We start from the raw sequence: 24,443 nt of genomic DNA on the forward strand, positions 1-24,443 counted from the left end.
AGAGGTGGTTGATAGGTCAAACATGCACTCAACTTTCACCAAGGAGACCGGTGTTCACGTACTGTGTGAAATCAAAAGTCAAGTTGAGTTTTTTAACCACGAAACATATTTATGTACTATGTTCGGCATGCGTCACATAACATAGTCGTTTCATGATCATTTTTCTAAACCTAACCCAGTAGTTTCCTTGCCTAAACCTAAAGTAGTTTTGGTGGAGAAACGTACAAACCTCTAATGACGTAAGATCATTTTGACAGACACTGTGCCATGTAATGAATGGAAATTGACAAAGAAACTGACATGTCCAAAACTGGCGCTACAGGGATCATAGTTTAAAGCATAGGGCCACTGACCAAGCTGCCGTATTTAAGCTGGGAGTGAGAACGTGTTGACTTTTCATAATGTGACACATCAAAATGTCTTCATTATTGTCTTTATTAAACCGTTAGAGATAATCAGGCTTCTCTTTACATCACAGTTTGTGCCTTTAAGCCAAGCAGCAGACAGAAGACTAGTCATATATCTCCACACATATCCACCTTTTGCATCAATAATCAGCTCTTAATGGCCTCACAGGGGGTTTTACATTGAATCAGCTCTCCTCTCCTGTAGTCGCAGAGACTAATCTCAGTCAGCGAGACAGAGAGCAGACATAAGTCTGAGCTCCCTGCCATGATGTGGCACAAGACAGGATACAAGATTGTTTTCTACCTTCTCCCCCTCCTCCCCCGCTCCTTCTCCGTGCTACCACCACCATCAACAACAGTCATCTGTCTTCTCTTAGCCAGGCTGCTTGCCACTGATCGCTCCAATTATCCAGAACCAGGCTGACTTTGCAGAGATAGTGGCCAAAGAGATTCCTACGCCAACGTCTACAACAAAAACAGCGTCCCTTTCGTCGTGCCAAATGATATTCAGTGCTCTAGTAGAAAGTGCGTCTGATGAACAAACCCTTATCAGTCTCCTTTGGTCGTCACTCCCTTTGACTGAACTGTAGGATTTTCAGTGTTTCCTTAGAAGCCTCATTTCATTTAATGAGACTTTGTACTATGTGAGACCCCACAGTGTGTTGTTCCTCCCTGTGTACACATCTCTGAATTGAAGAAAGACAAGACAAGCTCTGACTTACCCGCTATCTGATTTTCTTCTCTTTGGTGAATGTGCTGCATAATATAATGAGGCGATTTAGCAGGGAATTAAGTGAATGAATTATACATCCACATGGCCGTTTGGGATGAACCTGAATTAGAATTTCCAATGGAGAGAGGCTGTGGGATGAATGAGGAGAGGAGAGGAGAGGAGAGGAGAGGAGAGATGGCAAGAGAGAAAAGAGAGTGGAGAAGAGAGGGTAGAAGAGGAAAGGAAAGTAGAGGTGAGAGGAAAGGAGAGAAGAGGAGAGAGGAAAGTATAGAAGTAGAAAGAAGAAAGGAGAGGGCAGAGGAGAGAAGATGATAGGAGAGGGGAGAGGAGAGGAGAAGTTAGGGAAAGGAGAAGATGGGAAAGGAAAATAAAGAAAAGGAGGGGAAACAGAAAAGGGAACAGAAAAAAAAGGAGAATGAGAAGGAAATATAACAAAGCTGATGGCTATATTGGGTCTGTACTTAATGGGCTTAAAAGGGAAAAGATATAATCAAAGTCAAAAACAAAACTCTCCATAAATTTTCATCTGACTAAGAAATCACAAAATGCAACGAGTTTCGAAAGCAGCAGTTTAGATGACAAAATGTCAGTGGAGCGTTTTGCCGCCGCATACACTGTCAACAAAGTGACACAGAAAATGGATGTCATTTTCACTCTCATTTGGGTGTTTGTCAATCCCCTGTGGGTGCTGTGACGCACCAGTCAAGTGCCTGCTCCCTCTCCTCTGTGACACAGGAGAGATTTCAGGTTGGTCTGGTGACGATCGATACGGCGCACTGTGACATGGCCCCTCAAAGTCACGTCGTTAAATGCCACCATCTAAGCTCGATCAGATAGGCTTTTGCTGCCTCATTCATTCAGACTTTAGCCGAGTCACAATCTGAGCACAGCTGCTCGGGCGCTGCATCTCCACAGGGGGAGTGTGAGGTTTTCCCTCGCTGCCACACCGCCCAGCACCTACACTTTGTTCACAATCAGCACTTCTATTCTATGAAAGGCTCACCAGCTGCAGCGTTAGCTCTGACACATCGGGTAAAGAGTTGTGACACAGGGTCATTTCTTCAGGCCACTCTCCATCTGCAGATGTCAGGAAGCAGAGTCACTCATGCAGGTGAGACTTTGTGTTGTGTTACTCCGTCAGAGGAGCCGTGCAGCTGCCGCCCCCCACCCCCCCACCCCGGTCAGGAGACTTTACCACATGCTGAATAATTCAAATGTTGCATGTTTGGTGTATTTATGTTTATGTTTTATGGCAGAAGGAGGCAGCGTGGGTGACGGTATCAGTCAGCAACATGCATCGCTCTTTCTGGGCAGAGTGACAATACTTTTCATGCCTACCAGTGTGGGGTCATTTTATATCAACATCCCCTGTGCAGAGACGGTATGTGGTAGTATGAAACCTACAGACAGTATTTGTTTCCCTGTTTTGGCTCTGTAGTCTTGCACAGCGGATTTGAAGCAATGAGTCTACACGATTTTACCACCTACTGTTCCCCATATGCGACGCTAGCGTAAGAACTTTTACAGACAACCAGTATTATGAAACTTTATGTGGATTAGACTCACACACAGCTACAGCTATGTGTAGCTGCACAGTTGTACCTTGAGCTAAATGGTAACCCTAACAAAAACCCTAAAGGGGTGACTTTGGTATTTTTCAACCTGGACCTATTTTGTCCATGTTTTTGTATCTAACTGACCAATGGAGACAACATCCAGAGTGAGACACCTGCAGCCGGCAGCGGCGACACAGGCAGCAGTACACAGTATCACTCAGGGCATGTTCGCACCATCAGTTTACATCCGCTAAAAGTGATTGTTTTTGCCACCGACAGGCTCAGATTATTATTTTAAGTGTCTGACAACATTGCAGAAAGGATTCCAACAGAGATAGACCTTTATGTTTAAGAGTAAGCTTCTCTTTGTTAACCAGAAACAGCCCCAAAGTCGCCAAACACACCAGACTCCATTTAAGTAAACAGTAGTTTTAGCGCGTATAGACACGCCATATTTTCACATCTAATGGGGTGAATTAAGGGTTTATTTCAACCAAACCAGAGTTGATTACTGTCCGAACAGTGGAAAGACGAACTGAGACAGTTTCTATGAGTTTAATTTTGTTTGTCGACTTTGATTAATGTGTGTGTTTACAATGATGAAATTGCTGTTTATTTAAATCTGGTGGGTTTGACGATACAGATTTTGGGGCTGTTTCTGGTTAAACAAAAGGATCTTACTCTTTGACAAAAAGGTCTATTTCTACAGAGATCCTTTCCATAATGTCAGGGGTTGGCAACCTTTGGTATCACAAGAGCAATTTTGGCAACAACAAAAAAATCCGTCTGGAGCCTCAATACATATTTGAGCCTCATAAAAAAAGGTAACTTAGCAATCGCGATGTCAGGCTGTGCGATTACATAACCGCATGAAAGGCTGCGATTTGCGATTTAATGTAAGCTAAATAAATGTTAACGTGTGTGCCTGTGAACGTGACTGCCTCTCCTGTAGTGTGTGGAGTTTGTTGACATCACGCCCACAAGCTATCATGGTGCGTGCAGCCGGCGTGCAGCAGTGACCAACACAGATGCTGAAGAAGAGCTCGACCATGAACAGGCTGAGTTGGTGGCGAAAAAAACGTCTGTTACATGGCGATACTTTGGATTCAGGTACGGCGACGTTGAACAGAAAGACGTGCTGTGTAAATGTAAAAGTTAAAGTCGCCACATCCCACGGCAACAAGACCAATGTATATCAGCACTTGAGACGGGACGTGGCGACTTTAACTTTTACACTTTTACACAGCACATCTTTCTGTCCAACGTCGCCGTACCTGAAAGACGTGCTGTGTAAAAGTTTAAAAGTTAAAGTCGCCACGTCCCGCGGCAACACGACCAATCTATATCAGCACTTGAGACAGCACAGAGAAAAGTAGGAAGAGTGCATGCGAGAGAAAGCCGAGCCGTGTAACGTTAAAGACAAAGAGACAACTGAAAGCCGCCAGAGCCTCATAAAACAACATCCAAGCACAGTTAAGCAAACATTTGTAAGTGTCACAGGGAAATCATGGACTCCATAACAAATGAAAAATTGAGCAATTTTGCTCGGTTTCGGCCCACTTGACATGCTGCTGTGTTGTGCTATGGCGTGCTGGAATTTGTCATTTACGTGACAACGCCTGAACGCAACACAGGCTCGCTCCGCTGTGTGTACAGTTCCGTGCTAGCTGCTGTGTGAGCAGCGTGTTTGACTGTGCTCAGTCTGTTGATGGTCATTGACACACTGTTTGTCCATAACAATAACTATGTCAGGTCAGTGCCCCCCTAATATAATGTAGGGGAAACACTGAATCAAGCAAAAAGACTCATGATACCATTTATTTATTATATTTTATTGTAATTATATTGTAATTGCAATTGCAATCGCAAATCACGATATTGTCCACCATAATCGCAATCGCACATTTTTATCAAATCATGCAGCACTAATCTAAATGAGCATTCATTAATATGTTTTAGCACGAGGTGGCTACTCTGCAGAGGGCTGTTTTTTATTATTTTGTTCTTTAACTTTGCAACATTGCTGATAAAAGCAAACAAATTTGTCCACGCACTGTTAAATTCTCAACTTTTTTTGGATTTGGTATCCACAGCTAGTCTAGCAAGGGAGACTCAAGACTACTGTAGCCATCACCAGTGATGTTTTTATAGGAAAAAGCGCCAGGCCAGAGACGTATGACGCACATTTTAGTTGACGAAATGTTAAAACATTTTTCTCAATCAGTGTATAGGCTATGCATTTTTACAGTTGAAGAATGTACGAATCACTTTAGGACTACAACACTAAATGAAAATTAAAATGTTGGTAAGAATAATGGTTATTCATTTCCATATAATTTTCTGTCAAAGCCACAGGGAGCCACTGGGGAGGGGCTAAAGAGCCGCAGGCAGCTCTGGAGCTGCAGGTTGCCCACCCCTGCATAATTTTTTCAGACACTTAGAATAAGAATCTGAGCCGGTCCGTGGCAAAACAAGTACTTTTAGTGGATGTAAATTGACAGTACACAATTGCCCATTAACATTACAGTGCAGGATGTTTGCTCAATACTGGACCAATTACACTGTTGTCATCATTAGTCAGACACAAAAACATGGGAAAATAGGATCCAGGTTGAAAAATACCAAAGTTACCCTTTCAATGATATGGTGTTTACCTACCTTAGAAGCACAAAAGCATTTAAATTGACAGTTCAACACAATATTACATCCTTGACAACACTGTGTCAAAAATCATCGCAAGGGTCTCATGATCACAAACAGTCTATTTGTTTTACTTTAGACTGATCGCCCCCGAACAAGGTGTTGATGGTGTGTTTGTTGGTGTTCACATCCATAATGGATGAGCAATATTGGACTCACAATCCTTTATAGTCCCCCAATTTTAGGGCAGTGCACCAGGATAATATTCCCACACACACCTCAATCTCCCAGAGTACGTGTTTCTTTTACTGAAGACCAGACTGGACTTTAAAAAGCACCTGAAATAAGCAAGAACTGAAGAGTACAATCCTGGCAGAGCATCACCAGGGAGGATGCCAAGTGTCTGCTGATGTCTTCGGGTCATAGAGTCCAGCCAGCCATTGACAGCAAAAGATTTGCACCTAAATCTGAAATACGAAAACCTTTTTCAAGTTAACTTACTTTCTGTCTTTTGAAATGGAATGACTGTCGATAAAAGAACGTTGCAGTTCCTACACAGTTTATCTGATGTGGATTTAGTCACTCTCAAGACTGAGTCAGCACTTTAACCTCAACATATTCTTTTATTTCAAATCAATGCAACAAACTGTAATACTGTCTGACTGCACTGTAAATGCTGTAAGTCACTTCTGCAGTTGAGATCATTTAGTCGCTGCTGCTAATGTGACCCTGGTTGTTTGAAACTGTACTTATATAGTTAGGTCTGCTTGGTGTTTCAGATGGAAAGACAATATCAGCTGTATTACATTATAGTAGGATGCGTTTTATCTGTGAGTGAGTGAGTGTACTGCTGTCGAGAATGTGGGGATTTCATTGCCCCGTGCTGCAGGATTCATCCTGTGTACACAAGTATTCTGTTATGTACAACTAGAAATCCTTGTTTGCCAAATATGTCTCTCTTTCGGAAACAGGGAGCCAGTCTGTCTGTCTCAGAGTACAAACAATTTCCAATACAGGCATTTATCTGATGCTGTTGAGGATCCAGAGCTTTTAGTGTGTGAGCAGGTGGACCTCATTGTTTTGCTCGGGGCCTCTGATAGTACACATGGCTGCTGATGTAATATCACCAGAAGTGAAGCAGGGACCTTCCAGTTGTGTGGCGGTCTTGCTGCTCTGAAGCAAACCTGCTGAAAGACATTGTCAGGAGATGTCATTTGATGCCATCTGACAATTTCCGTGGCGCTCATCCACCGCACAGATTCAGGACCGATGGGATAGAGGCAGTTTAGGTGATGACTTCCTCGGTCCCTGAAAGTTGTGAGTATACAGCACGTGCCCGCCCGCCCGCCGAGCTGTCACTGCCTCTCAAGCTTGTGTTTTGGACAGCTTTATAGGTGCAGGGTGGAGCTGTTTTGAGGTTTTCCATTTGTGCTTGGTTGAAGTGCACACAGTCTGACAGCAAACTACAAGGAGAAATCTTTTTCTCAACAGTTTACTGTCTGTTCTGTTCATCGCCACATCCATCACTCCCCTCTCTGCAGCCTGGCCACAGTTTTTTGGGCTCTCAGTGGTCATTTTGGATGGATTGTGATTAGCATATCTCAACAATAGGAGCTGATTGTTTGTGTTGTTGCCATGTTGGACTCTTTACTTTGTATTGATCTGACATTGATTAACTTCTAGGCAGCATTGATCAAAGGGCGAGTGTGTTCATTTCAGTTGACAGCTGAAGGGCATGTGCGTACACTGTCTTGTGTGGTTGTTTGTATTGCGTTTGTTGACTGAGTGGAAGAAATACAGACAAAAAGCTGTTGTATCATCCTTACAAAGATACCTTGTTTATTTTCATTGGTAAGCTGCATCCTCTCTGGAGGCTGCAGGTTGTGTTGTTGAATCGTATTGTACAAAAGCCCTGAGAGGCAAGTAAGAAGAAAAAATCTGGTGATCCATTTAAGTGTGATCTAAATGATTTTCTCTCCTGTGTTTATGACTTAAAAACAGGTGAAAAAGATATGCTGTTAGCCCGCTAGTTAGCAAGTGAAAAACATATTGTTCACGGCTTATCAACAGCTTCATTCTAGGTTAGGTCAACCACATAACTAATGTTAGTTTCAGGGCTGTCATCATCTATTTAAAAGGAAAATTAAAAGGCCCAGACACACCACCAACTTCAGAGAACTAGCTGTGATGAAAACCCTCTGCTGCGTTGCCCTACATAGCCTATGTTTCAGCCAAAATGTTGCACATGAACACACTGCAAAGGCTACAGCCCACACGACCAATAAGCATGTATGTTCTGCACCTGTGTGAGAGGAAATACCCCTCCACACCAGCAGACGGCAGTAGTCTGTATTCGTCATTCAAAAAGGGAAACCAGAATACCAAAGTGATGCTAGTTAGCCAGTTAGCATATGAACAACACAATCACACAGCAGCAGACTGGCAATGGTGTAGGATTCACTGCACAAACTAGGGCAACAGACGCTCATCGGTGGCCCAGTGTTGACTGACACTGACCGGCTGACTGACGACTTGGTGTGTCAGGGCCTTTACAGCTACATTGACTATTTTAGAATATTTTGAAACAAAAATTTTGTTTCAAAATGCTCTCAAAGATTTAATGACTGAGTGCTATTTCAGGCAGCAAGTATATGAGATATGCAGTGGAGAATATACTACAGCAGATGCTCAGAGCGTTAAAAAATGACGCTACCCAGTGTGTCTCATACTGATGTTAACTGTGCCTCAGTGTGTTGGTATGTGACGCCAGTGGCAACTTCTCAAGCATTGGTATTTGATGAGTTGGGAGTGAGATTGGGTTGGTTTACTTAATGGTTACATAATAATCATTTTGGACAGCAGTGTGAGGTAACCTGTCATAGCAGTGCAAAAAATGTTTATTTCTTCAATTATTATGTACAGGGAAAGATTTTGAGCATATTTGAATATTGGGGGGGATGTGTGTCCCCTGGTATACGTTATAATTACTAGCAGGTGGTTTGCATTAGTGTCATGCCCCCAGGAAATGCACTGGACTTTGAAGTCAACTTGACATAGTGACTGCAGCTTCCAGGTCCATCACATGATGCTATTGTGCATCATAATCCCCATGAAATTACTTATTCACTGTTGAGATTTGGTCCATTCGGTTTGATAACATTTTGAAAGTCTGGAAGAGCTGCATGATTAAATCATTTCATCCCCATTAAAGATAGCAGAGGACTAAACTAGGCACTCGGCCGTCAAAGTTTGTCACACGGCTGCTCTATGGGCCCAGTGAAGCGGAAGATCTGAGTAATTTTACACCTGCAAAGTCGAACTTTTTTGGTTTCATGCACCACTGAGAAACTTTTCATTGGAAAGATTGGGACCTCTCCTCTGACACTGTCTCCAGTTTTCTTTCTTCTCTGGTTTTGACAGATGACAAAAAAAAAAACATCTTAGAAAAATTATTCTGGCAAAACTTTTTTTCCGCCTGGCAGGACTTCCCACCTGTTTTCACAGATTTAAAAAAAAAAAAGAAAGAAGTAAACTTGGAAAGTTCATCCTGGCAAAACATTTATTTTCACATGTTCTTAAGACAAACACAGGAGAGAAAACAGTTGAGATCATGCCTAGGAAATAGATCACCAGATTCTTTTCTCACTTGCCTCTCAGGGCCTCTGTAGCATTGCTTTACACTGAGAGGTGTTTATACTGTAATATTTCATCCACCCAAAAATAAAATAATAGAAAAACCTCTGAGGAAACTGCAATACAATTCAACAACATCATGAACTACGGCCTCCAAAATGGCCATAAATTTGAATCAGGCACCTCTCTAAAACAGTTTCAATATAAACTGAACATTATAACCTTCGTGAAGGTAAGATTTACTGCCAGGCTGTTGCATTCGACTGCCAACTGAGTGTAGGAATCACTGTAGTCCAAAAAATAAATGTGTAACTGCTTTCTAAATGTCACATCAAAGAATATATTTGGCTGTGCTCTTGAGGTGGCCGCATTTAAACATCCAAAGACTTCTTCAAAATTGCTGTATGTGAATTTTGACAGAAAAAAAGTGTAAAGACATGGACGTGCTATCCCTTGTGCCTTAAAACATTTTGAATCATAACCTTACAAGTATTTTTCAGGGTTGGTGGGTGACCTTGTCTTTTATTCATAGCTTTTATTAAATTATAATTTATTTATTTGTTAGTCTATGTAGAGGGTAAGCTGGCAATAGTCTGTATAGTATTTGTTATTTGACAACAAATTCCATGAAAAGGCCAAAACCAACACAAGGCGTTTTTGGACCAAACCAGTTTTGGGGCCTCCCAGAGAGGAACTGCCCACGAGGAAGCTCCACTGAGAACTACGTACCTCCAGGTCCTTTTTTTGTTTGCATTCGTGCTGCCAATAAGAACACTGAAGTGGTGTAGCAGGGACTTCCCATTGTTCCGACTACCCAAAATTCCAAAGCTTGAGTAGTCCAAAAAATGTCTCATTGGACTGAAAGCCAATTTCTATAACAGTCCCATATCCCCAAAACAAAGGCTGTTGCTTCATAGTCCTCTTTCTCCGAAAATGCACACTACCTGCAGTTAGACAACCCAACTGGCCGAATGTTTACATAGTATGTTTCTGTAAACCAGCGATACGTTACATTTGTGAGCGACACTGTGGTGAATGTGTGGTTAGGTTTAGGCACAAAAAACACTTGGTTATGGTTAGGAAAACATGTTTGGCTTATAACAACCACGTCTGGTGGCACAAAAGTCGCTGGGGAAAAGCTGTGAAACGTCGGTAAAACCACCTGTTGGTGGTGGCTCAGACACCACTGTAAAATGTTGGGAAGAGTCAGGAAAAACACCAGGGATCAGTGGCACAAGCACCTCAGGGAAACTGAAACTAACTGCAGGGAGTGTGCTTTCGGAAAACCGGGACTTTGGAGCAAAGGGCGTTTGTTTGTGTGACAACGCGCTATAGGAGAAATGGGGAAATTTTTCAGACTAATTGGGCTTTGGAATTTTGGGCTTTAGCAACAATGGCATAGCACTGGTATAACAACGTCAGTTTCGCTATGATGAGTCAAATTCATGTTGTATTTCCACCAGTGCATATATGCTCAGTAAAGCCTTGACTTCACTGCCGGTCTGTTTGTCAGCATTTTCTTCAAGCTGTTGTTTACATGGCTATTGGGTCTTTAAAAAGGGCCGTTGCTGGTGCTGCATTGGCTGTTTTCAACCAGTCGCCACACGCTTGCGTCACTCATGGTTCCTCCTGTGCTGGGAGAGAACCTACTTTGAAACAGGAGCTAAGAAAGATCATAACAATTGTTCCTACGTCTTAAAGTGTGGACACAACAAAAGAGAGGTTCTTAGAACTATGAAAAAGTTCCTCCAGTCCGAAAGCACCCAATGTGTCTGTTTCTTGATTCTTCAGTTTGCTTCTTTGCCCTGTTGATAGCTCTTAGCTATCATATAATTATTTATTTTTTATTTTTTTAAGAAAGGCTAAATACTTACATTAAACAGCTGGGCGCTGTAGTTTTTGTCAAATGTAACTAAAACAGGATTAAATTGTGCCCTAGTTGTGGACTATTTTCAGCAGTGGAGAAATACACACTGGATTCTTTTGTATTTACCAGCAGCAGGACGGTGTTTGTGGGATTAACTTGAATTAAACTACAGTGCCCATTTTCATCATAATGAAGGAACATGTCACCCAAAGCAACAGTGTGGCTCATTGATGTGTTTTTAATATTTCTTGGACAACAGTGGAGCTCGTTGGCACAGACGAGTGAGCTGTATCAGGCTTTGGCTACACACACAGTACTTGTTGGTGGGATCAATGCATTGTTGATTTTGGATCCTCTTCATGGGATTTTTCTGACAATAAGAAAAATACAGGATATCACCAGACTCTCCCTTTAACAGCAACAATATAACTGAACAATGTTAAAGCGGAAAAAAGTATACAAGATGCTGTCAGATTTGTTATGTGCACTGTATTAACAGAACATTATTTCTGTCCCTCTCAGTACAAACAAGTGGAGCAATATATGTCCTTCCACAAGCTGCCTGCCGACTTCCGACAGAAAATCCATGACTACTATGAGCACAGATACCAGGGCAAGATGTTTGATGAGGAGAGCATCTTGGGAGAACTCAGCGAGCCCCTCAGAGAGGTGACACATAAACGCACAATAAGACACACAATTACCACATGTAAAATTATTAAGATTATTTTTGTGTTTGAAATACTTCAGGTTTTTAACTGTGATCTTCCTTTTAGTGATGTACAGTATGTTTGATTTTGAAAGTACTGAAACACAGTGCTTGTTTTTCGCCTTTATATTGTAATTTATTCGTCACGTATACTTGATGTGTGCTTATATAAGATGAACTTTGATACTGAAATCCCTGAACTCACTGTTGATGCATGCAGAAGGAGGCACTTGACTGCAGCGCTTTGCTTCAGTTTAATATTTGACAGATATTTTTACCAAACTATGTGTCTTTTCTCAGGAAATTGTAAACTTCAACTGCCGCAAGCTGGTGGCATCCATGCCGCTGTTTGCCAACGCAGAGCCAAACTTTGTGACGGCCATGTTGACCAAGCTGCATTTCGAGGTATTCCAGCCACATGATTACATTATAAGGGAAGGCACCATTGGGAAGAAAATGTACTTCATTCAGCACGGAGTCTGCAGCGTCATCACTAAAGGCACTCTGGCAATGAAACTTTCTGATGGCTCGTACTTTGGAGGTAGGAAAAAGTTTGTGGCTTACACATTTACAGTTTTTCTGGTGGTGCCATCTTTTGCTTCTTTTTTTAAGCTGATGCATTTTCTCCATACTCCTTTCAGAGATCTGCTTATTGACGAGGGGTCGGCGAACAGCCAGTGTGCGAGCAGAGACTTACTGTCGACTCTACTCTCTATCTGTCGACCACTTCAATGAGGTGCTAGAGGAATATCCCATGATGAGACGCGCCTTCGAGACTGTTGCCATCGACCGTCTAGACCGTATAGGTAATAAGTCCCTCCTGTGCATGCATACATAGGATTAGAGGATCACACACAAGTACATTCATGCAGTCCGCAGGGTGTTCTCATGTACTGGTAGTATGTAAACCACATAATTGTGAAGGCTGTGATCACTTGACGAGTGCAGTGACAGGAATGAAGAATTAAAGTATAAAGAATTATAGTCCGTGTAAGGAGGCAGGTTGGTGGGTAGATGGATTAAACAAACACACGAAATTTCCCCAGGGGACCGGCGTTTGTGTCCCATGTGAAACCAAGTGAACGTTGAGTTATTTTAAGGTACATCGTTGTCGTGATGACACCCAACCATGATTCTTTTCGTAACCCTACCTACATAATTCTACATTAAAAGAGTACTTTTGTGATTTCCGACCAGCTTTGTATCAAAACAATGTGAGTAGTACGTGTAAATGAACTGTGGTAAACTTTCCTCCATCTAACCAGTGCCTAGATATCCCTCTTAGCCCCCCAGCAAAACTCCACTGGATGACGTAACAGAGTTTCGCTGGCTCTCGGGCTACAGCCTGTACTTCCGCATTTTCCTATTGCTTGCAACCCATGCCACCACCAAGAGCAGATAGAGTATAGAAGCAGATCAAGAGACGGTAAAACTAGGCAGTGGTGATTGAATATATATCAAGATCATGTTACTGCATTGCGAATTTCTCGCCTATAATGTTTTTAGAAACATATGTCAGTGCTACACATGTTCGCATTACGTCAACCACAGGCGGGAGTGTTTATTGGTCTGGTGCTGCACAGTGCATTCTGGTAGTTGTAAGTTTTCTCCCTCCTGAGCAAAAGCGTCCATATTTTCTGTGGTTCTGTAGCATCAATTTCAAAAGTACTAATATCTTTCTACTGTGTAGACATCCTAGTTTTATTAAAAGGCTGTCTTTTCAGCATTGATGAACTTCTTTAAATACGTAACTTTACATTAAGTACATAACGTAACAATGCCAAACTATGATACCTTTACTGAACCTATCCTGTGTAACTGTACATTACTAATGTGACAACCCCAACCATGTTCCACCATGATCATAAGATCTCATACGAACCACTTTATTAGGATACGTTGCAGTCAAACATATGACCAGCAGTTCAAAAGCATGTAACATTTGTATTGCATTATTGTAAGTCTTAGCATACAACTCATTTTTAAATATAAAAAAGACTCTAAAATGAACCCCATGTACAGAGAACAAAATAATATTGTGCTTATGAAATGTTTCCATAATGTTAATGTTGAAATAGGCAGTAAAATGAGCTGTGCTGTTCCCTCAGAATGACACGGGACACTGTAACAGTAGATGAGAGTACAGGGTGACACATTCATTTTCCTCGGGGCTTGTTCTGCTAGAGGATGTACCTGGTGTGAAGGGCATCACATGCTATATCTAACTCATATTGTTCTTTCTTTCCCAATCCTCTTGTTCCCATATATTTCTGCTTTGTTCTGCCTTTTGTCCTCTCTGCTCCGTCCTTTCTCGTCTCTGTTTGTAGCTTTTTAATAATCCATCTATTTCTTTCTCTCTGCAGGTAAAAAGAACTCCATCTTGATGCACAAGGTCCAGCATGATCTCAACTCTGGTGTCTTCAACAACCAGGAGAACGAAATGATCCAGGAGATTGTCAAGTATGACCGTGAGATGGTGAAGCGGGTGGACCTGCAGCGGCCGCGGGCCATGTCCATGACCCCTTCCATCGGCGGTATCTTTGCTCCCCCTGGCCAGCCGTCGACAGGCTCCGCTATCGCCACTCTGCAGCAGGCTGTGGCCATGAGCTTTTGTCCTCAAATGGCGAGTCCCCTGGTGGGTCCGGGGACTCTTCAGTCTCCTCGTATGGTGCGAAGGTTCCAGGTGATGCAGAACCTGGCCAGCCCAGTCTCAATGTCTCCGCTTCAGTCTCAACCTCCTCAGACGTTCGGAGGGGCGTTTGGATCTGCAATCTCCAGCCCGCCTGTCCAAAGTCCGCTCGCAGCTTCAGGACGGACTTTCCAGTACATGGCGAGCGCAGGACCCTCTGGTTCCCAGTTGTCCCTAGTACAGCACCATGCACCCAGCCCCACACAGACCCAGCAGAGGCCTGCATCACACAAGAGCACCCACTCCCTTCATACAAGTAGCTTGAGCCAGGATACCCGGGCCCTGTCTGCTTCCCAGCTTTCACTCCCCCAGGAGGGAACACCACAAGCTGCCTCTGCAGCCCCCAGCCCTCCACAATCCACCCGCACGTCCAACAACTCCATTGGTCCCCCTCAGTCCTCCCACCCCAGCCTGCCAGGGCCTTCAGGGGTGGGGAGATCAGCAGGAGCTCAGCAGAGGGTGGCCTTTGCCTCCACACCCCCTCCTGGTGGACCTGCTGGAATGGGGGCAGTAGCAGCAGCTGCTGGATCAGGACCTCCAGACTCTGGAGTTCCCAAGAAAGATTCAATTGTCAGCCTTCCAGAGCTAGACTCTGCCAGATCCCGGCTGTCTTCCAACTTGTGACCCTGGTAGAGTTCAGGAAAGATGCCTTTTTTGTAGGAGAATCTGTTTGTTTTAGGTCAGTCCAGCTGATCTGTCAGCCTGCTAAATGACCAATCAGCTACCGCCGGCGCCACCAGTCATTCGGCCTGGATGCACTGTGTGCTGGTGTCAGCAGAAGGAAAAGAGCAACTCAGAGTCTTGAGACACTTTGGCTAGGAGGAGTCTATACAATTAAACTAGTATAACTTAAGGTTGAACTGGTCTAGTCTACTGTGCCAGCACCTTTAGTCTTAGTATCACCCCTTACACTCTGCTTCCAAACACCTACTGTATATCGCTGTCTTTACTGTAAAGATATGAAGAAAAGTATGATTCATGTAACTATTGCATACTGTGTAGAATCCATGCAATGCAATCTAGCAGGAGCTGGACTTAAAAATGAAAATCAGGGACTTGAGATCAAATGACAATGAACATTTTAAGCGTTCAAAAAGTGTTTTGAGTGTAATTTTTCCGTATAAGCTGTCGTAGCAAAAGAACACATTGCTCTTCATATTGTTTAAAATAGTAGTGAAAATAGTGTTTTAGACCGCTGGTCGATCTTACATCGATGTGTAAATAGTTGACGAAAAAAGTACGGAGGGATATTATATATTCATTGTATCTACCCAAACCAAAGTTGAGCTTGAACACAAAGTCTGGTTGTGTCTGTATCAACTAAAAAAGAAACATAGAAGAAAATGCCATTTATTTAACTGCCTTGATTCAACGTTAGAAGCCATATATTTGGTTCGTGTGTATGTATATATGTGGGTGTAAGTTTGTGCGCGTGAGTTTGTTGGTACGTTTCGGTTCTATTTTCAGAGAATGGACTCACACACTCTCTACACTTGCTTTGTCAAGCGCGATTGGTTCGACACGCTGACGGTGGCACTGACCTGTTTTCACGAAACATCTGGGAGGCGGTCAGCTGTTTGGTCAGCGCGCTGATTGTAACCCTGAAGGCAAAGGTGGTTAAATAATCTGAGCTTTATCGAAAGGAAACATTTGTGAACAACCCATACTGTATACTTGCTTGTTTTTGTCTAGGTTTATTGATTAACACATGCAATATAATTCTGCAATACTCTACCCCGCCTATATATAAATATATATGAATATAAATATCTATACATATGCTGTACAGGAAAACTTTTCCTTTTTGTTTTCTTTTTAATGTGAAATCTTAAAGAATCCAGCAGCTATTGTGGCTTCACTTGAAGTATTGTAATCCAGTGACCATGTTGTTACCTTAACCAAAAATGTTGGGAGGGAATGAGAGGACGTGTCATTCTCGTAATAACTGACGGGACAAACTGCTCAAAACTGGTTCGGAGCCGCAGGAGGAATCCACGCTTTGAGTTCAGAGAGTCAGATCCTCAAAAACGTCACTTTAAAGCCCATTTGAAGGTGTTAAATTGTAAGATGAACGGGGGTGGGCAATATGGGGCGAGAATGCCTCACCTGTAAAAAGTCTTTGCTCCATATCGAAGTCTCTGTGCCCCATATCACCCACGAATGTCTCAACGTTTCGATTCACAACAGTCCCATTGTTCAAATTCCGGTGTTGGGTTGAGGCTTGGTTTGTCCTAAATATTCTGATCCTGTTGAACCTAAAAGCCTTCTCTTGCTGAATGTATGCCATACGAGAAGGAAGACAGCTAATCAGATATAAACTGCCATGTAAATAAATGGACAGAGATTTAAAGAGGCTTTTATGATGCAAGGGGGTTGTGGGCATTGCTGTATGTGTTGCTGAGTGTCTGTGCGATCTTTTTAGGTTTGATGATGCTTCTCTGGGTAGAACGTTGCTGTATTTAACCTATATGTTACCCCCCCCCCCCCTCCCCTTCTCCACAACCCCCCCCCCACACACCCCAGATCTATCACAAGAGAGGATCCATTATCTTTTAGTTTCTTTATTGAGGCGGGCGTGAACGGGAGCGAGTCGTAACCACTTTGAACTCCTCGGTCCAAAGCGAGCACTGAGGACATTCAGTTTAAGCACCTTGTGTTGCACTTCGACCTTGTAATCAAAATGAAAATCGATGCTCTATTCTTTCAAAACGGTTACAGTACTCATCCTGGACCCATTATCCGGTTAAAGGACGAAAAGTGAATCCAATTGGGGGAGAAAACAGGCAGCTGATTCAACGTGTTAAATAAACACCGCGTCCAACTTTTTTCAGCTCCCAGCATCGATCCGGAGCCAAACTGTAAAATCAATGCGATGGACATTTCACTCAGGTTTGCTACCTTTCCAGAGAGATGTATTGATCGCCGCAGCGTGGCTGTCCATTGATTTATGTAGACTCACCCATCCTCCCATAATCAACTTGTTGATTCAACCATGCTGAAAGGTTCCCCTTGAATTTTGATTGGCTGAGAAAAAAGGAGGATCTATGGAGTGGAGTCATAACCCTCGGATTGTTATTAACAAAACTCGCTGCCGTTCTGTTTTGATCACTTGAGAGCTGTTTCAAACAAGGAGCAAGTGATTGTTTTTATCCAAGGGCTTCATTACATGGCTTGTAAACCCCGGCTCATTGTCACTGTAGAGCAGCCACACCCCCGCTTTCCATTTGATCAGTTACGTGCACTAAACCTCGTTCTTCGTCATACCCGGGTCACAGTGCTGCAGCCCGCTCCATCAGCAACACGGGAACTTTGTTTTGCTTTTTTTTTTTTTCCTATGGGAAAGGTACATGCCAAAATGCCAATACAATTGTGAATGAATCGAGTCCATTCGAGCTGTTGTGTGCTTCAATACTGTTCCAGTGCAATCAATTGGTCCTCTTCCCTATTCCTTTGTGCTAATACCAGAGTTTGCCCTATTAAGCTGCTATCAGGACTGTGCTGATATTATTTGAATGAGTCCACAGTCAGTGAGAGCAAGACGGAAAGAGAGTTAAAGAGCTAATGTTTCAGGCAATATCAGACACCGTCTCTGTTTCATTGCATCCATCCAGTAAGATACTGTAGTGTGTAATTCACTCCCACTCAAAGGATGGCATCCCAGACACTTTGATCAGTACCACTCTTGTTTCAACCCTCAGCCATGAGGCCGATACAGCTCTGGCCAAGCACATACTTCTGTCAGTTATCTGTTATGTGTCTGTGTCACAAGTGTGTTCAGTCAGCTGGCGCCCAGCCACCGTCGAGCTGTGTGTGTGATATAGCGCTGTATTTGCCTGATGACGGGGGGTTCAAAGTGCGATTGTTTAATGGTTCTTCTTCTGGACCTTGCTGTGAAGTGGGATTGAAATCCCTCATACATGTTTGACACTGACTGACAATTATTGAGAGTTTCTAAGTTTCAAACCTCTCATTCTTGCTGTACCAGATATTAAGGGTACCGAATGCCTTGGTGTTGATATGTTAGCAAATCAGGGTATTCTTTTTGTTTGTAAAAGTGTCTTTGATTTATCAGTATACTTTGTTTTGTTTGGTTATTGTTTTTGCAATGTGCCCCATGCACACGGACTGTATATACCTTGTGCCTAGTATATCTAGTTTCCACATAGTCTATTTTTGTGGTATGTATGTGCCTGTAAAAATGCAAATACGTGTTTTTATTTTCAACTTGCAATATATGTAAAAAAAACAAACAAAAAAAAACGTAGATGAAGACTAGTATTGCTGAATTAAAATGACAATGTCAGTATATATAATTTTCCCTGATTGGGAAACACAAAATTGCACATTTTTGTTGGTTTGAGCCTTCCAACACCATGCGCGCTGTACTCTGTACTTTCATGTTCTGTACATATGGTATACACAGAGCTGTGGGGCACATTGTTGTGTTTTACCACAACCTGCTGTATAAGAAACATTTTCTACAGTGAGAGGGTGAGCTCTGACAGGCTTCTGGTGGATATCGGCAGTCTAGACGTTAGCTTAGATGACCTGCTTGATGCACACAAAAATGACAAAGAAAATAAGAAAACTGTGGAGACGCCTGCACAATATAAATACCGAAACAAAAACTGTGCACATGCTGGATAGTTTTTCCCAAACCATAATGCTGCACAGGTCTTTAAACTCCGACGCTGGTTGCACACTGATCTGGTTTACCATTAAAAATAAAAAAGATCTCTCCAAGGCTGAATTTGGCTCAGCAGTCACGAGCTCGACTCCCGGGTTGAGCTACCTTGACAGATAACAGCAGAGTGCATGCTTGTGTTTTTTCTTATCTAAGCAGAGTTCTGTGTACAATTCTTAGTGGGACCTTCAAATCTAGACATTGTCGTGTACCAACTACTGTACAATGATTTTATTTAGTCTAACAGTTAAACCTTTGTGTCGTAGCTACTGTAGCCTGCTTAGCTTACCTAAGCCTTCTCTCTGCTTCAGGACTCTGTGTATTGTGTGCTTGAGTTTGTGTGTGCGTGTGTGTGTTCCTGTGCCTTTCCTTCTATAATGTTGGTCCCACTTGAGAATATGATGCCATTTAGGGGGTTTGAAACCCATGTGAGGCTGAGAGAGACGCCAGCACAAGCTGGAAAAGTGTTAACACGGTCACGACTTCACTTGTTCTTTAAAAAAAAACAACAACACTGTAATGCTCCTAGAAAAGACTTCAGCACATCCCTAGACTTAGTAGCATTCCACAGCCTGCACGAGGAGCTCGGTGTGGGCATCCAGACACACTTTACCAGCACCATGTAGACAACAGCACAGATATCTGACACAGCATGTGTCCTCTCTCTCTTTCTCTCTGGAGGCCAATCTGCAACCATCTCAGGCTGTGCTCTGCTTCTGCTCTTAATGAAAAGGTTCAAGTATTTCAGAACTCCAGCTCTGTCTAAGTTGATGTCTACAGTCCAGGGGCAAATCAGCTCCCGGCCCGAGCCGCAGCACTTCCAAATCGATCTCAAAGGATCAGGGGGATACTGTACTTGCGATGCTGGCGATGTTTTGTCGCCATCCAGTCCTTTCAGACTGAGATGCACAGCTGGCGGCAGTGGGCGCGGGGGCTGATTTGAGCCTGCGTCCAAAAGGCTGTCTTGTCCACCACCTCTGCTGGCCGAGAACACAGAGCCACACCCTGGTCTCTCTCAATAAGCTGGTCTGTCAGTCAGTGGCAATGTCGTTTAAGCGTTCGTAAAAAGACGATACATTGTTGTGCAATAAAAAGATGAGCGCATTGGCATACTTACCTCTGTGTGTGGACTTTTATTCATTGGTGGGTCTTTGTTGGCCGGCATGCTGCATTGGATACAGAACGTTTAACGTACCATCGGTACCTGCACACACACACACTCACACACACACCTCAACCTTGTAAATCAGCCAGCAACCCCTCCACCCTCATTCTACCCCACATCAGATGAGATCTCTCTCTCTGCAGACAGGGGCTCTGCTGCATCCCTGATGAGATGTCTGAGCTCAGTCTAAGAGCTTCCACTGTGTGTGTGTGTGTGTGTGTGTGTGTGTATACGGCATACCAGCAAGTGTATTTATTCCTGTACCTAGGAGCGCGTGCGTGCACATGCAAGCCCTAGTTTTGTATTTGTCTGATACGGAGAGAGAGTAAATGAACCAGTGGCAGGAGTGTATGTACGTGTGTGTGTGTGTGTGTGTGTGTGTGTGCGTGAAAGGGTGGGTGGGTGTGTGCGTCAGAGATGAGGGCAGTCCAAGGACACACTCCTCTGGCAGCCTGGGAGCAGCTCCCACCCGTTCCCTCTCTGTCTATTTCCTTTCCCTGCATACACACACGCACGCACTCACACACTGCTGTCTGGATCCTCAGTGATTATGCATGGCACACTGAGATAGAAAGATTAAAATTACATGCAAGGTGAGGTTTCGACACAGAGCTTTACACCACTCATGTTGCCTCCTCAGATCTACATGCGGCTGGTACAAATGTGGGTGAGGCCATCCGCAGTGCGTGTACGTAGTTTTACCTTGACGTGACATAATGTCCTCTCTCTCGTCCGCTCTATTGACACACACACACTCCCTCTCCCTCTCTATCCATTTCATTGTAATTCAATGAGGAAGCAATGTACTGATAGTGGCTGCAGGCAGATACTACACCAAGTTGTGAAGCTATATGTAGTCTGGGTGTATAGTTTCATCCTGTATAAGGCCAAAGATTGTCCTCTACCTGGTTTCCTCTGCAGTGCTGGTCCTCTACTGTGTCCCTGGCTGTCCTACTTCAATTAATCATATCAGCATCTCCCGCACTACCCCCCTGGCTGTTTACCTCCAGAGGGCAATTTGCTTATTTAGCTGCTTACTGGGATCCTCGTCCCCCTCCCATCCATCTCCTTCTAGTTCCCTTGCACTGCTCCTTGACTGAACGTAAACGTCCTGTTTTGCCTGTTTTTAGAGGCTAAAACATTTGTGTCCCCGGGGTTTTTCCAAGCACAATCAGCATTTTCGGCAACTGTGATTCATGCGGACAGGTGCGGCTTGTTATTGTTGTCGCAGGTGTGGATGTGCACAGGAAACTATAGTCCCTTTCTCACTGGACAGAAAAAAACACCCACAAAAATCTTCATTTATTCATTCATAAAAATTCAATCAATTCAATTAATAATTCATTCCAACACTGCTTGTCCTGTTGGGGGTCGCAGGGGGACTGGGCCTATCCCAGCTGACATTGGGCAAGAGGCGAGGTACACCCTGGACAGGTCGCCAGGCTGACACATAGAGACAGACAACCATTCACGCTCACATTCACACCTATGGTCAGTTCAGAGTCACCACTTAACCTAACCTGCATGTCTGGAGTACCCAGAGAAAACCTACCATGACACAAGGAGAACATGCTAACTCCACACAGAAGGGCTCCCCTACCCTGGGTTTGAACCAGAAACTCTTGCTGTGAGGCGGCAGTGCTAACCACTGCCCACTGTGCCACCCCCACTAAAATCTGACGTTGTATTTAATGGGAAAGGTTACAGTCTGTATTTACTTCCAGGACAAATGACTCTGCAGTAGTTATGGGTATTTATCGGCTCCAACTTCAATCATCACCGAAAGTCAGTGATAGGAATATGTTACCCAAGTAGATGTGCTGATTTTAGCCCCTTTGCCAGCACCTGCATGCTTCAAAGCGTCCATTGTTGCCATGATAATCGACGTCTAAATCAGTATTCCAATGCTGTTTGTTTTTTATTTGTGTGTTTTTTCACCAACAAACTGTCGGAAGACGTGAAGGAGGTGGCAGATGTCAGACACCGATGAGGTCAGTGTCCTCAGTGCTGTCATTGATGCCTGTATCAAGCATTTAAATTGGCTGTCCTATGAGGAAAAGGAAAAGGTGAAACAAATTGCAGACGGTTGTCCGTAAAGCAGTTGCTTTGTATCTAGTGATGCAGCTCAATCCGCAGCATTCGAGTTATTAACAACTTACAGATGCAGCAGCGCAAAGTCCTATAAAAGTTGGGTCAGGTTCTGGTGGTTGATCAGTATATATGAATATAACCCCATAACCTGAGTCCTGTTGCGTCAAGTCAAAGCCTCAAATATTCGGCTTAATATAGTAATATTATTACCATAACATTTTCAGTGGCCTCCATGGTCCTTTTTACGGTTTACTTCTGGCCCGTCTATGATATCAAACGTGACACACCAGAAAAAAAACAACATGTCTGCTGCAGAGCCTTATACATGGCTCTGGTCTACTGGCAATGTGAAAGCAGTCTGTCGCCTATTTTTAACAGGTTTTCATGCATTTAAAAAACCCACGTGCACACACTAATGTCAGTGGGAAAAGAGTATATGTGTGTGCCTGGAAAGAAGACAGCGGCACAAATACTCGCCCTTCTGCCCTCACATTTCCTCCCCGCTGAAGCTGCTTCGGCCACGTCTCTCTGCACCGGGCAGCATCTAGAGAACACAGCTAAAATCTGAATGCCAGGATTAGCATTTGGTCCAAGCTCTGAGTCCATGAATGAGTCAGTGAGTGAGACAGAGAGACAAAGAGAGAGGGAGAGAGAGATACAGTAAATCATCTTACAGCCGCAGGCAGCCTCAGCAACATCACAGTTGCTGGACAGTGGGCCGGGGAGGAAGTGAGAAGTGCGTCAGGCTGAAGTGATCAAGAGAAAAACACACAGTAAGCGACAGGAGGGGACGGTCACGTGGTCTTCCACAAGCTATGTCATCTTATTTAAATTTAATTTGTTAGTCCTCTTATCTTCAGTCCCTGAGGGAGTTTGTTTGACTTTATTCCTCATTTAGACAAAACGGGAGATGTTCCTCTGACTGATCAATGTAGCCTTCATCCAAGGACACATGTCTCATAAAACACGTGACCCTAACCCAGTGGTAATTCAGTCTGTCATTCAGAGGCACACTTACTACACACATACATCAAGAGACAGAAATGGCACAGAGTTGAGTAATTCAAGAATTTATGATTAGTGTGCACTCTGATATACAACCTCTAGTCAAAAACAGATGGTATGAAATACTGTACACATAATTCCAGCTGTATTATAATTGTTTTGTGAAGTGAATATGATTTCTCAGATTGTAGCAACAAACAACTCATTAAACTTAAAACCAATTACTGAAATGTGGCCAAGCTCCATTGTTATTACCTATTTCTTATGATTATGGCTACTTCTCATCAATTTTGCATTGTACACTGATTTATATTTCAGCACATGAATATAGAAATAACTGTAAAACAAACAAAACAAAAGCAAATAACTATTTACTATGTAAAGATATAGTGGGAGACATGGCCATACTTGCCAACCCTAAGACCTTAAAACCAAAGTGGGTGGTCTGGATGTCCGTCCTTCATTCTGGTGACTTTTAATGAATGAAATAAAATGATAACTGTCTTGCAGCAGCAGTTTTATGTTAAATATTATTAATTTGTTTAGTTTTTGGTTCATGCCCCTGGTACTCCAGCAGAGCACCAGGAGGAGGAAGGCAGGCCAGGTTTGTCCCGTGCCAGGGACCCACAGTCGGCTGTCTTCTCCTGGCCCACACACGCCTGGGTCCTGGATGCTGAGGCAAAGCGGAACTGGAGGCTTAGATTTTTTGAAAGACAGCTGATTACCCCAACTTGGCAAAAGAGGTCAAGCCAGCTTTGCCCCAAGTCCCAAGACTGCCCTCAAACCCCGTTTAAGAGCGGAGTGCACGACTCCAGCAGGCCTAGTGGCACTTCTCTCCAGCCCGGGGGTCGGAGTAAGGAGGGGGAAGCGCCAATGGGGAGGAAGAAGTAGACTTTTAGAGTTGTAGGGCTTTTACACGCTAGAAAGGGGTTGTGGTGACAAAAGGGGAAAAAAGGTCTGTCGCACATGGGGAGAAATGTGGGATAATTGGGACTCTATGAGAGGGCAATGAGAAGGAGAGTCTCCCAGGAAAATCAGGAGGGCTGGCAGGTATAGTAACAGTGTCCTGAGCAGAGAATGAAGTCTTACTCTCTCTGTGTGTGTGCTGTAATCCGGGTTTTGTTGTGGTAGACAGTCTGGCTGTGCTTGCATGTGAGTGCCTGTGAGTCCTTTGAGTGTATCCTACTGGCTAGCTAATTGCTGCTGCTCTGTATTGCGCTCATGTGGTGGTTAACGCTCATATCACAGCACTGACACTCCAGTT

The 24,443-nt window shown here is 43.6% G+C and overlaps 1 protein-coding gene across 1 annotated transcript in view; it reads left to right on the top strand.

Moving 5' to 3' along the window:
* LOC126382555 (potassium/sodium hyperpolarization-activated cyclic nucleotide-gated channel 2-like) overlaps positions 1 to 16,626 on the top strand; it is a 48,293-nt gene extending 31,667 nt beyond the window's left edge. Inside the window, exons 5-8 of the mRNA XM_050032485.1 lie at positions 11,359 to 11,505; positions 11,846 to 12,086; positions 12,187 to 12,351; positions 13,909 to 16,626. Coding sequence (XP_049888442.1) covers positions 11,359 to 11,505; positions 11,846 to 12,086; positions 12,187 to 12,351; positions 13,909 to 14,858 — 1,503 coding nt within the window. The 3' untranslated portion in view covers positions 14,859 to 16,626. The remainder of the gene's footprint in view (positions 1 to 11,358; positions 11,506 to 11,845; positions 12,087 to 12,186; positions 12,352 to 13,908) is intronic.
* Positions 16,627 to 24,443: the final 7,817 nt, after the last annotated feature.

This window comes from Epinephelus moara, chromosome 21 (assembly GCF_006386435.1).
Source record: "Epinephelus moara isolate mb chromosome 21, YSFRI_EMoa_1.0, whole genome shotgun sequence".
Taxonomy (NCBI): domain Eukaryota; kingdom Metazoa; phylum Chordata; class Actinopteri; order Perciformes; family Serranidae; genus Epinephelus; species Epinephelus moara.